Source organism: Barbus barbus (genome assembly GCF_936440315.1).
Source record: "Barbus barbus genome assembly, chromosome: 25".
Taxonomy (NCBI): domain Eukaryota; kingdom Metazoa; phylum Chordata; class Actinopteri; order Cypriniformes; family Cyprinidae; genus Barbus; species Barbus barbus.
In genome coordinates, this window is record NC_136753.1 from 27,640,409 (window position 1) to 27,652,729 (window position 12,321).

The 12,321-nt window shown below is 35.2% G+C and overlaps 1 protein-coding gene across 1 annotated transcript in view; it reads right to left on the minus strand.

Annotated features, from left to right (window-relative positions):
* LOC306844558 (voltage-dependent calcium channel subunit alpha-2/delta-2-like) overlaps positions 1 to 12,321 on the minus strand; it is a 227,081-nt gene that overhangs the window by 66,919 nt on the left and 147,841 nt on the right. Inside the window, exon 6 of the mRNA XM_079376781.1 lies at positions 11,891 to 12,029. Coding sequence (XP_079232907.1) covers positions 11,891 to 12,029 — 139 coding nt within the window. The remainder of the gene's footprint in view (positions 1 to 11,890; positions 12,030 to 12,321) is intronic.

The window sequence follows — 12,321 nt, forward strand, 5'->3', positions numbered from 1 at the left end:
CAGATAGTTCTGATAACAGAGGCACACACATCAGGACTCCATAAATATGGAAATATTCAGAGAAGCGCTTGTGACTGTTGCGAACGGTCGGACACATCGATCCCTGCGGTGTCCGAGGAGAGCATCCACACATCACGCCTGACCTTGAGCAAGGTCATCACTGTATGGAGAGAGAAACCGCTCGCTGCTGATCCACACACACTCTTAAAGGAGAAACCAGGAGAGGTTTTACAATAGGAGAAGCTGAAGAAGATGTGTTTATTCTCTAGCTCTGCATCTACAGAATGTACTGCTCCTTTAAAGAACAAAAGATGCAATATAACATCACAAAGCTTATCAAAAAGAACAACCAAAGACATAATGACAAAACCTGACCTGTTAGTATTTACACATTTAATAGGTGGCTGGAGATCATATTATTGGACACTATTTATATATACTCCCATCTCCCGTCAAAATGGGCCATTTTTAGAAGAGGAAAACAGTACATTTTAAAGTTTAAACTACCATTCAAAAGTTTGGGGTCTGAAAGATTTGAAGTCTCTACTGTTCACCAAGGCTGCAGTTATTTGATTAAAATTACAGTAAAACAGTAATAATGTGAAATATTGTTACAATTTAAAAAGACTGTTTTCTATTTGAATATATTTCAAAATCTAATTTATTCCCGTGATTCAAAGCTGAATTTTCAGCATCTTTACTCCAGTCTTCAGTGTGACATGATCCTTCAGAAATCACTCTAATATACTGATTTGCTGCTCAAGAAACATTTTCTATAATTATAAATGTTGAAAACAATTGTGCTAATTGTGTCTAATATTTTTTGTGGAAACCATGATCATTTATTCATGATTTTTTGATGAATTTTACATTATAACTGTCTTTAATGTCACTTTCGATCAATTTAATGTGTCATTGCTGAATAAAATTAATGAATTTGAAGTAAAAATAAATAAATCCTGACCCCAAACTTTTGAAAGGTAGCATATTTTATAAATGTTTAGCTGTACACTAGCTTTTAGATGACCTTAAATCCAACAGAACTAATCTAAAAACCACAAAAACACCTTTTTGATTTCAGAGGTCTTTGTGCTTGGTCATAAAGTTATTAAATCCATCATAAGGTTAGATCAGCAAGGCAGAAAATGCCCTTTATAAAACATACAAAATCAAAACTGTGTCTGAAAACAAAGCCAGCAGCCTTACTGATTTGCTAACCAATAACTGACATAACATAAAACAGTTCTGTATGAAAATACAGCTTCCAAATGCAGCACATCGTCATGTCTGATGATCTGGAACTAATTGAAGTGAGCTTTAGAGAAGACTAAGCAAATGTTTAAAGTGCACTTATATCTCAGCTCTTCATAAGGAGTCTCAGTGGACAGGATTGGATTCGGTCGTGTCTTGATATCTTCCCACCTCCGAACACCGCCTGAGAAGGTTCTTGGACCCAGGCGTACAGTAGGTGCGCTAGCTTCATTTAACTGACAGCTCTCTGCAAGCGTACTCCACCTTTGTCCCATGCAGTTTGTCTCAGAGAGCAAGTAAAACTTTGGCAGCGTGTCTCACTCTCTCAGCTGTCTGTCTGCACCTGCGGCTGTCTGCTCCGCTCAGCTCAGCTCTCCGTTGTCCTCCTCTGTCTCTGTTTGTTATGCTCAGCGTGTCAGTAATGTCTCTCCATCTTTCGTGCTCCCTCCGTCACCAGCGTCCGATCCACAGCTACCCACCTGCATGACACGCAGCGCAAACGCTGACCTGACGCTGCCAGAAAACGTCCTCCTCCATCTCTTCCTCTTCTCTTTTCCTTCACATCCTTCTTACTGAACTAACACATCTCTCATTCACTTCCCTACTGCTTCCTCACACAAGCATGTTCTATCTACCTATCTATCTATCTATCTTGCACTTTGCACTTGTTTCTTCATTTTCAGAGCCATTGAAAATTTCATACATACTAGCATTCTTCTGATACTATCTCTGCAATTTGGAGTATGTATACAGTCCTCACTATGTCAACTTTCGGCATGCAAGAAATAACTGGCTGATCAACTACATTTGACAAAATGATCATGCATGTATGCATGCAACCAGAACATGAGACTGCATCCCACAATGCAATGCAGTTCACATTCAGTGCGTTTAAAATAATTATAATAAATAGATAAATACTTTTTTTATTTTAATTACATTTACAAGTAATTTACATTTACTACAAACAGCAGTTTTCTATTTGAATAGATTTTATAATGTAATGTATTCCTGTGATCAAAGCTGAATCTTCAGCATCATTACTCCACTAATATACTGATTTGCTGCTCAAGAAACATTTCTGATTATTATCAATGTTGAAAACAGTTGTGCTGCTTCATATTTTTTGGTAATATTGATACATTTACATTTTCAGGATTCTTTCATAAACAAAATGTTCAAAAGTATAGCATTTGTATGAAATAAAATTTTTTGTATAGTACTAAACATTGCACAAATTATATCGCAGCTCTGCTACAGATAATGTTTTTTACTCTTATATTTAAGTATCTGATGTTTAAGTGTGTCTTTGAGTCAAGGACACAGCGGCAGGCTCCCACACACACTGTTTACAGCATTATCAGACACACACAGGGTGGTATATACAGATTCAACCACACCGGAGTGGACAGCAGCTGAGACACACACACACACACACACACACATGCACAAGGCTGTGGCAGGTCGTCTAAGCAGAATTACGAGGGCTGGGTAGATAAGGAAACAGACGCAAAACAAAGGCCCCAGTTGATTTATTTACCGAGGACACGACGTGCGCCAGACAATTGATAAAAAGAAAAATATCCTCAGAGGGAGAATTTATGTGTGGCGGGGTGGAAATACATGGGGACCATTCTTCAAAATAAGAGTGTGTGTGTGTGTGTGTGTGTGAGAGAGAGAATCCATCAAGCACTTTCCCTCAGACACTTTTAAGAGCAGCAGTTGTGCTGAACGCTCGGTCTGTTATGGAGCGAAGCAGCACACGAGGAGCGGCCCAGGTTACGAGGCCGATTTATGGGGTGAGCTGAGAGCCAGAAATCCTTCATACTGGATCCCGTCATGCTTATTACTCAGCAAAAACAGCTCTACAGGACTCCATGTGCTGCTGAATGATGGAGGATATACAAATCATACACAAATCTGTGGTTATGAAAATGTGCACATAAAGAGGCTATATTTATGTTGTTCATTCAACTGTTATGAACCATTTCATTAAATAAATCTATAAAATGGATCATTCTGATTCTAATTTTGGTTGGATCACAGTTCACTTTCATTATTGATTCAGTCTATTCAGTCTCAGTCTATATTATATATTTATTATTTATTGTATATATTTATGTATTTAATCTATTTAAAAATCCTTTAAGATTAGGCAGTAAAAATATTTTTTGTTTAAACAATAACAATTTTAACAATATTTAATAATTTTAACATAAAAAAACCAGACAAAACAAAAAAACAACCACACCTTTGTAGTACACTGACAATTTAATTAATTAATTAATCTAATTAAATCATTTTTGGCCTTAGTAGCAAAAGACACAAACTACTGTTTTCGTCATAAATATTTATAAATAATAATAATAATATATAAAATACTATAAAATCCTTTTGATTTTTTTCAATGTTTATATCTGTTTCATGTTATACTTTTTTATGCTATATGTCTTTTTATATGGTATATGTGCTTTATGCTTTATGATATTTCTTTATTGTGCTTGCAATGTGTCATTGAGTGCCATGAAAAACATCCGTAAATAAAATGTATTATTATATTGTATTTATTTAAAAAATAACTTTTGAACTACGTACTGTTTGAAGAAGTTTTAGAAATTGTCAGCCAGCTCTATCATTTTTCTTATTTCTTTTTTTTTTTTTTTTTAAGCTTGTTTGTAACAGTTAAAGTAAAATCACCCAATCTTACTGTTAACTTTGCTGTTTAAGACACTTTACACACATACTCTCAGATTCTGTGTTTGCTGCACAATCACATTCACAGCTCTCAAACTGAAGCTCACCTTAGCATCCACATCTCATCCACACCTGAGCACATCAAGGCCAGAGACGGCGAGACACATCCACTATCAGTGTCAGCGGTCTGTCAGAGCAGTGGATCATATGTCACACACACACACACACACACACACACACACACACACACACACACACACACACACACAGACACACACACACACACACACGCACACACACACACACACACACACACACACTAACCTCAGGTGATGAGAACAACAGAACAAGAACCCTACAAACCACAGCAACATCCAGCCATCAGGTCCTCAAAACTGTCTGACAAAACTATGCGCTCCCTCAGTGTTTGAATATTATTTTTATACCACTGAAGTGTTTATTAATATTTTAAATAAGCTCTTATTTTTATATTTTCAGTTTTAATTTTAACATCAGTTTTTGCCAATTTGTTATTTTTAATTTTTATTACATATTTCTATTTATGTTTAATTTATTTTATTTCTGTTTTAGTTTTAGTAATTTTAAACAAAAACTTTCCTTCAATCAGTTTAGTTAGCCAAGCCAACATTTTTGTCATCTTTATTTATTTTCTGCTTTATTTTAAATAGTAGTAGTTAAAAAATATATATAAGTACAAACTACTGTATTTGTATTCACATTTGTTAGTAAATTTTAGAAATAATTACAAAAAGTAATTTATTATATTATATATATATATATATATATATATATATATATATACACACCACATTCAATATAGCATATACCAATATTATTTCACACTACAAATTATATAATTATTCATAGCACAGTATGTACTTGAATAGCTTCAGTGTTTGCAAATAAACATTTTCACTTAGCTTTTTTTAAGCAATAATTTTTGCGTTTTTTGGTCAACATTATATTTTACAGAGAAAAATGCACACTGCATTTTTTGAAAGGTAAAATGAGTCAAATTTGATGCAAGAATCGAAATGATTCACACTGTTTTTAACCATTTTAAAAAACGTAAATAATATTATCAAAGGCAGATTATGGTTTGCTAACTAAACCATGTCTCCAGTTCAGTTTCGACCACATACAGTTTTCATAATATAAAAAATATTATTTTTTAAAAAGGTTCCCTCAAGAACAACAGGAAAAAACGACTGCTTACGGAGCGCAGAATCTCAGAACTGCTGGCGGAAAATGGAAAGGGAAAAAAAGCTTTAATTAAAATGATACTGTAACCAATAAACAGCGGAAATATAATTTGTGAATGTGCTGGTGAATGAAGGAAGGCGTTGGCTGCGTTAAGGTTTTTAATTAGTGTGGCGGAGAGCGATAGTGCCCCTTCACTGAGCAGGACGAGTGCGGAGCGAGGAGGAGGCGCTGAAGAGAAAACGACTTCAAATCCACTGTTTATAGCAGCTCCACTTCTTCATCTCAGAGGGGGTTCTGTTATATCTCGCTTCCAGCAGAGGGAAGAAAATGAAATCTTGGATTGGCACGCACACAGATGCTGTGATTGACGTCGCTCGGATACTACAGTTCAGTCCTGGTAATGACACGGTCAAGCTATACACAAACTGGAAGCATGTAAAACACCATTACAGGTCGTCTAACACTACCTATGAAACCAGTATTATATAATGCATCATAATGGCACTCTTAATTCACTATAATGTAAACATAATGCCTTAAAATTAGTTGTTTGTTCTCATAAATCACTTGAAACATTATTATTGGAAATGAATTCATATTTATACCAGTTAATATTCATGATGAAAGACAGACTGCAAATAAAGTGTCAAGATGGTTAAAAAAATACATGACCATTTATTAAATTAAAATAGCTTACAATTTATTTTTTACTTTTATATTTACATACTCGTTACATACTCGCGTCTTATTTTGTCCAAAATAAAATAAACATCTTGAAATCGATCATTTATTTTTAAAAATGCATTAAATATGTATTACATTTAAATTGCTTACACTTTATTTTTGCTGTGATAGTTACATGCTCCTGGTCTTATTTTGTCTAAAATAAAATAAAGACAACTTGAAATTGATAATTAAAAACATTAACATTTCTTACATTAATTACATTACATTTTACGTTTATATTTGCATGTTCCTGGTCTTAGTTTGTATTGTATTGTATAAAATCAGTCATCACGCCAAGGTCATGGGTCTGAACTGATAAAATGTATAGCTTGAATGCGATGCAAGCCACTTTGAATTAAAGCATGTGTCAAATGCATAAATGTAAATATAATTGCTAATTTTGGTATGTCATTTCCCACAGATGGCATCTGAAAGGAAGGAAAAACACCATTACAATCAAACCAGACTTGCTCTCGCAGTACCGGTCCCTGGTTTGTTTTTCCCAAAGTCTGAGAAGAACGGTGAAAAAAGGTCGTCCTCATCCACGGGAGGTGCTAATCCGTTCAAGCTGCTTCTCCTCGCCTTTCATGCACACACACAATTAGTCTTTCAATTTCACTTTAATAAGCACCATTTCCAACAGAATCTCCAACAACAATTGAGGCCTGAAAAACAACTTGAGACGGGGACAGTTTCTTACAGCGGGGATTAAAATCAAAGACGTTTGCTCAGAATAATAACGAACGAACTTGATCTGTATTAGCACATGTGTCAGGACTGAAGCGGCCGTTTCTCTGTCAGCTGAGCTAAACTGCTGGAGTCGAGCTGACGATATGATAGTCTTCATCACTGGAGGAGTGGACTCACGGACAGAAGATGTTAAAATTCATTTTAAATATATAATGCAGCAAGGCATGACCAATCCATTTAAGTGCATATACTCCAAAACAAAAGCAACTTCAGGTAGACTGTGAAACTCTTTAACAGTAAAAGTATGGATCTTTACTGTAGAAAAGGATGGAAAAATCCTTTTTTTTTTTTTTGGTGATTTCAAAATACTTTCTCTTAGACAGAAATTTGATTAAAACGAGATCAAATAGAGACTTTGTTTCTTTAACTACGTGTCCCAACACCTCAAATTTGCATTAACTAACAACAAGCAATACATTTGTGGCAGCATTTATTATTAGTAGTAATAACAATATTTGTTATTAATCGTCATTAACATCATTTAAAAAATGTTTATTGTTGGTTCATGTTAACTCGGATTCATTAAATAACATTAAAAGGTTTATAATGGTATGGTTTGGTTTGAATAATGAAGACTAATAAATTATTTCAGAAGTATTTTTCATTGTTTATGTGAACTAATAACTAATGTTAACATATGGAACCTTTCTGTAAAGCGTTACTAAGATATCTGAGATGAAGTTAAACATAAATGAGATGTTCATTATGAAAGAGCATCATCTGAGCGCTAGAGTTTTTCTGCTGTATTTCTCTAACACCTCGTCTGAGCGTCGCACCACCCACCTCACTATGGCTTTCCTCCAGTGTCCGTTCCGTAATAGGCGGTGATAATTAGACGGAAACTGTGTGGCTGTTTGACCCGTGCTAATTAGAAAGTTTGCAGACTTGGCAGCGGAATTCATCGGCGGGATAATGAATCATAAAATGGTTCATTACAGTCGGGCAAGGAAACGTTCTCAATCTCAATAAATGGCCAAGGAGGCCTGGCAGAGCCGCCAAAGCAGGACTCACACACACGCCGGCCCATTTACTGCATGAAGAGTGACACACACACAAAACATTTTCACTCGGAGCCGCTGTTATTAGCAGAAACTGTCTGCTTTGGTCTCACATCAGCACCACACAATACAGCTAAAGCCTGACTGAGCGCAGGAGTCCTCACTCGACCAGCGTCTGGATAAAGGCCGTTGTGGAGAGTTTCTGACGGGACACAACCCTGTCTGGGACAAAGACAAACACTGCGTTTGTGGTTCTGCTGTGATTTATTAGAGTGGAAAAAGCCACTCTTACACTGTAAAACCTAACAGTCATATTTATTAAATGAAATGAGTTCATTTCACTCAAATAAGAGACTAACTAGTCTCTCTCGCCTCCCCTGAGTCCATTGGTGAGGGGTAATTGAGAACGAATGGGGGAAAGTCATGTGAGAGAAGGCAATGCCTCCATTGCAATATGAATGGTTATGATCGGCTGTGATTGGTTGATACGATAAATCCCGCCTCGTGTTTGTGCATGTTCTGCGTTCACAAATAAGTCTGACAAAAAATTATATCATGGCGTTAATGGGAAGATTAATTTAAAATAATAAGTAAACAACTCACACACATAACCACTTTGTTATGTTCAAATAAATTTGAAATGGCCTGAAAACATGATCTATGGGAGTGTTTAGTGAGTAAACAGCTAGGTGAAATTTAAAGTAAATCTCTGTGACCAATAAATTAATGAGCTTTGATGACTGATGATCCAAAATATTCAAAAATAGCTAAAAGTTAACTATTAAAAAGAATAGCTGAACATAAGTCCATTAATAAAGTATGTTATTTAATTGTTACTGCCTTGAGCTATTTTGGAATAAATGTAAAACTTGCTGAGATTCATACTTGGCTTTAATAAATAGAATATTGATACATTGTTAGTGTAAAAATGTAAAATATAATTTTTTTTTCTTCTTTATTTAACTGGGGATGAATTTACATTTGATTAAAAAAAAAAAAACTTGAGAACCTCCTCGTTTGAAAACACCACTGCAAACCACTGAGATATATCAGTTTTAAATAAAACCTCTCAGTTATGCTTTGTCGCGCTTGTCTTTATAGGGGGAACTAAATTACAAGAATTTCTACCTAATCATTTATTATCCAAGTAAATGTTTTTGACAAACGATAACATTTTATTCATAAATTCATTCACTTCATTTAAAATAGGACTAACTCAATTGCATTTCATTGCATGAATCTGTCTTTTTTTTAATGAGTTGGGGCTAAACATCCTGCCTTCAATTAAATTGAGTTTGTTCAAAGCAAAGAAAAATGTGTCAATGTATTTAAATTAAAAGATTGCAATTGCAATTTCAATAACACAAAATAACTGAGTGGAGTTTAACTGCCTTTTAGCTATATATCATTTTAGTGAACTCAAATGAAATAGGTTCAGGGTACTCATAACTACGGGTGTCTAAACTTAAATGAATCGAGGCAATCGGTTTCCTCATTTCAAATGAGTTATCTCAATTCCTTGGGGTTTACACATATTACAATTAAAGTACAACTCAAAATTACACATATGAATGATTGATTCCTATTACAATACTAAAAAATAAATAAATAGGGACTATTTTGCACAACATTTGTGTGTTCTGACCATTTTTATGCTTATTAGAGCAATCTATTGTAAAGCAAAAATCAGTCACTTATGAGGAACCATCTCTGACAGACCCAATAAAACCAAGAACAGCCAGGTAAACAGGGAACATTTTGGATTTTATATTGGTTTTTTTGAAAGCAATAAGCCACTTACAGTGATTTTACCGTGGTTAAGGGGTGTTAGGCATGAAGTGAAGCAGGTAGGGTTTAAATTTTTCCCTCTCCAGTTAAATTTACTTTGTGGGACTATCTACAAGCTACACTCTTCGTTTCTCGTTTATCTAGATGTGTTCATCCGCTGAACTCCTAACCCTCCGAGTGTCAGGTCAGGACATCTCTGTTGCCATGGCAATGTTTAATCCCTGTTCGTGGTCATGGTGATTTTTTTAATGTTGCTTTCCCTCCTCATCCTCCACTGTCCTCTAAGCCAAATTAGCAGCGTGAGCCGCAGAGAGGTGGAGAGGTTATCACTCATGCCTTTATTGAACTACAATTCCCATGAGCCCACGGTCACGCCACGTTACAGCGGACAGTCCAGACCTCACCAAACTTTATGGATTAAAACAGTCCGTGTATTTCCAATGTAAAAAATTACAAAGGTAAGTTTGGTATTATAGAAATATATAATTAAAGAAAAGAAGAAATACTTGTGTTTACAATTTTATAAAGTTTATATTTTTAGTTATTTAAATTTTTGTTATAAATTCTATTAATTTTGTTGTTTTGTCATTTTTATTTAGAATTTTTATAGTATATATATATATATATATATAGAGAGAGAGAGAGAGAGAGAGAGAGAGAGTACGTAAGTAATCAATTATTTCAGAGTTGCTTTAGGCTCAAGATTTGACACTGAGACAGGATATTGTCCGATGACATGTAGACATCTAGACCACAGCTGAAATATATCCTGTTCACAGTTTACATATCCTTCCCATATAACTTGTGTTATTGTTCTCAGTCACCGAAACATCCATGTTATGCATCAAAGCGATCCGAGACCCTCTACACAGTAACATGTGATGGTTATGTATTAGAGCAGGAGCAAAGTTAACAGCATCCAAATGTTTGATCACACTCTGCCAGCATCCATCTTCCAGCAATCATCCATTACCCATAAGCTCACAAACATCCACAGACAGATGAAGGAGGCGCTCAGGATATTCTACAAACATCTGTCCTAGTCAACATTACTAACAAATCACAGAGTGACACAGAAACACTTTCTAAACACCAAAAGAGTGAACATTTATCTCCGAAAGCTGTACTCTTAACGTAAAATCAAGTTCATGTATGTGTGTAGCTTAAAATTGTCTGTCATTAGACCACTCTGTATGCCTTTAAGAACATACGCATTGAATCTCGCTATCATTTCGAAGGACCGCTCAAGGGATTCCCGAGAGATGCTATCAAAGATACAAGACGGTGATTCAGTTGTAAAATCCTCCACAGACACCAGACAGACAGATAGCACATCACGCACACAAACCGCTGGATATTTTCAGATACTCGGCATAAAATGAGAAATGAAAATACTTCAGTAACACTCCAGAGTCCCACGAGGAAAGAGGTAAAACATGGTTCACGTCTAAATAAATCCTACTAAACAGTACAGCAATACAGCCAGTCAACATTATACACTGTATATTTTACTATATATTATACAATGTGCTTAAGGAATATATCTGATCTTTAAAACCGAAGCTGATTTATTATTTATTAATTACAGTTCTGACTTAACCAAAGCCAGTTCATATAGAGCAGAAGTTCTCAACAGTTGATTCACAACCCATCGGTCACAGGTTTAATCTAACAGAATAAGGAATAAACAATGAAATGCAATTACTAAATTGTAACTATTAACATTGTTATCATGCATGAGCAAAATAGACTTAATTATATCCTATGTGGATGTTAAAGGGAGTGTGTCCAATCAAACTTTGGGTGCAAAATCCTCCTTCAAAAGTCAAAGCAGACAGATGTCAACATGGACAGCTTGTGTGACTTGCTCTCATCCTCAAAAACCATCAGCAAAACTATGCAAGGTAAAATGTGATTGAATAATACAAGATGCAAGACAATGCAAAATGAAAGTGCCAATTTTCCCATTCAGTCCAATTAAATTTAGGATCCTGCTCAGCCAGTGCAGTCCAATATTACTGATATTATTATGTGAAATTATAAGATGCATTTATTTGATCAAAAATACAGTAAAAACTGTAATATTGTGAAATATTATGACCATTTAAATAACAGTTTATTTGAATATATTTTAAAAAGTAATTTATTCCTATGATGCAGAGCTGAATTTTCAGCATCATTGCTGTAGTCTTCAGTGTCACATGATCCTTGAGAAATCATTCTAATGTGCTGATTTGCTGCTCAGGAAATATTTCAGAATTGCTTTTTTTTCTGAGGCACTTTTTATTTTTAGGATTCTTTAATGAATAGAAAGTTCAAAAGAACAGCATTTATTTGAAATCTTTTGCAACATAATGAAATGTCTTCAATGAATGCATCCTCGCTGAAAAAAATAAAATAAAATCATACTTTTCCCAAGCTTTTGAACAGCAGCGTATGTGTTTGTTGTCAGTACTCACAGCCTTTGTAGATGTCAGTAGGAATCTGTACGGCTGTATATGAGTAGTTGACTTTATTCTTGAAGTTGGGATCATCCACAAACTCCAAAGAAAGAGAGTTCGGGTTTTCCAAGAGGTTTTCTCCATCATCATCATCCGGCTGCAACAAAAAGAAGCAGACAAAACATCAGCGCACACACACATCAAATGCATTGATTGACACACAGCAAACCTTTGTGCAGAAAATCACTTAGACACACACACACACACACATCCATGATTAATTAGACAAACACTAATTACACAGACATGACAGGGGTAATCCTGCCTCCACAACTCAAAGGTGGCGGCTCTTTGGAGGGAAAGCAGTATTACATCGCCAGTCTATTCATCCACGACACAATACAACAGCAGGTATCAAAGTGTTCGCAAATTGCAGAAAATCAATTAGC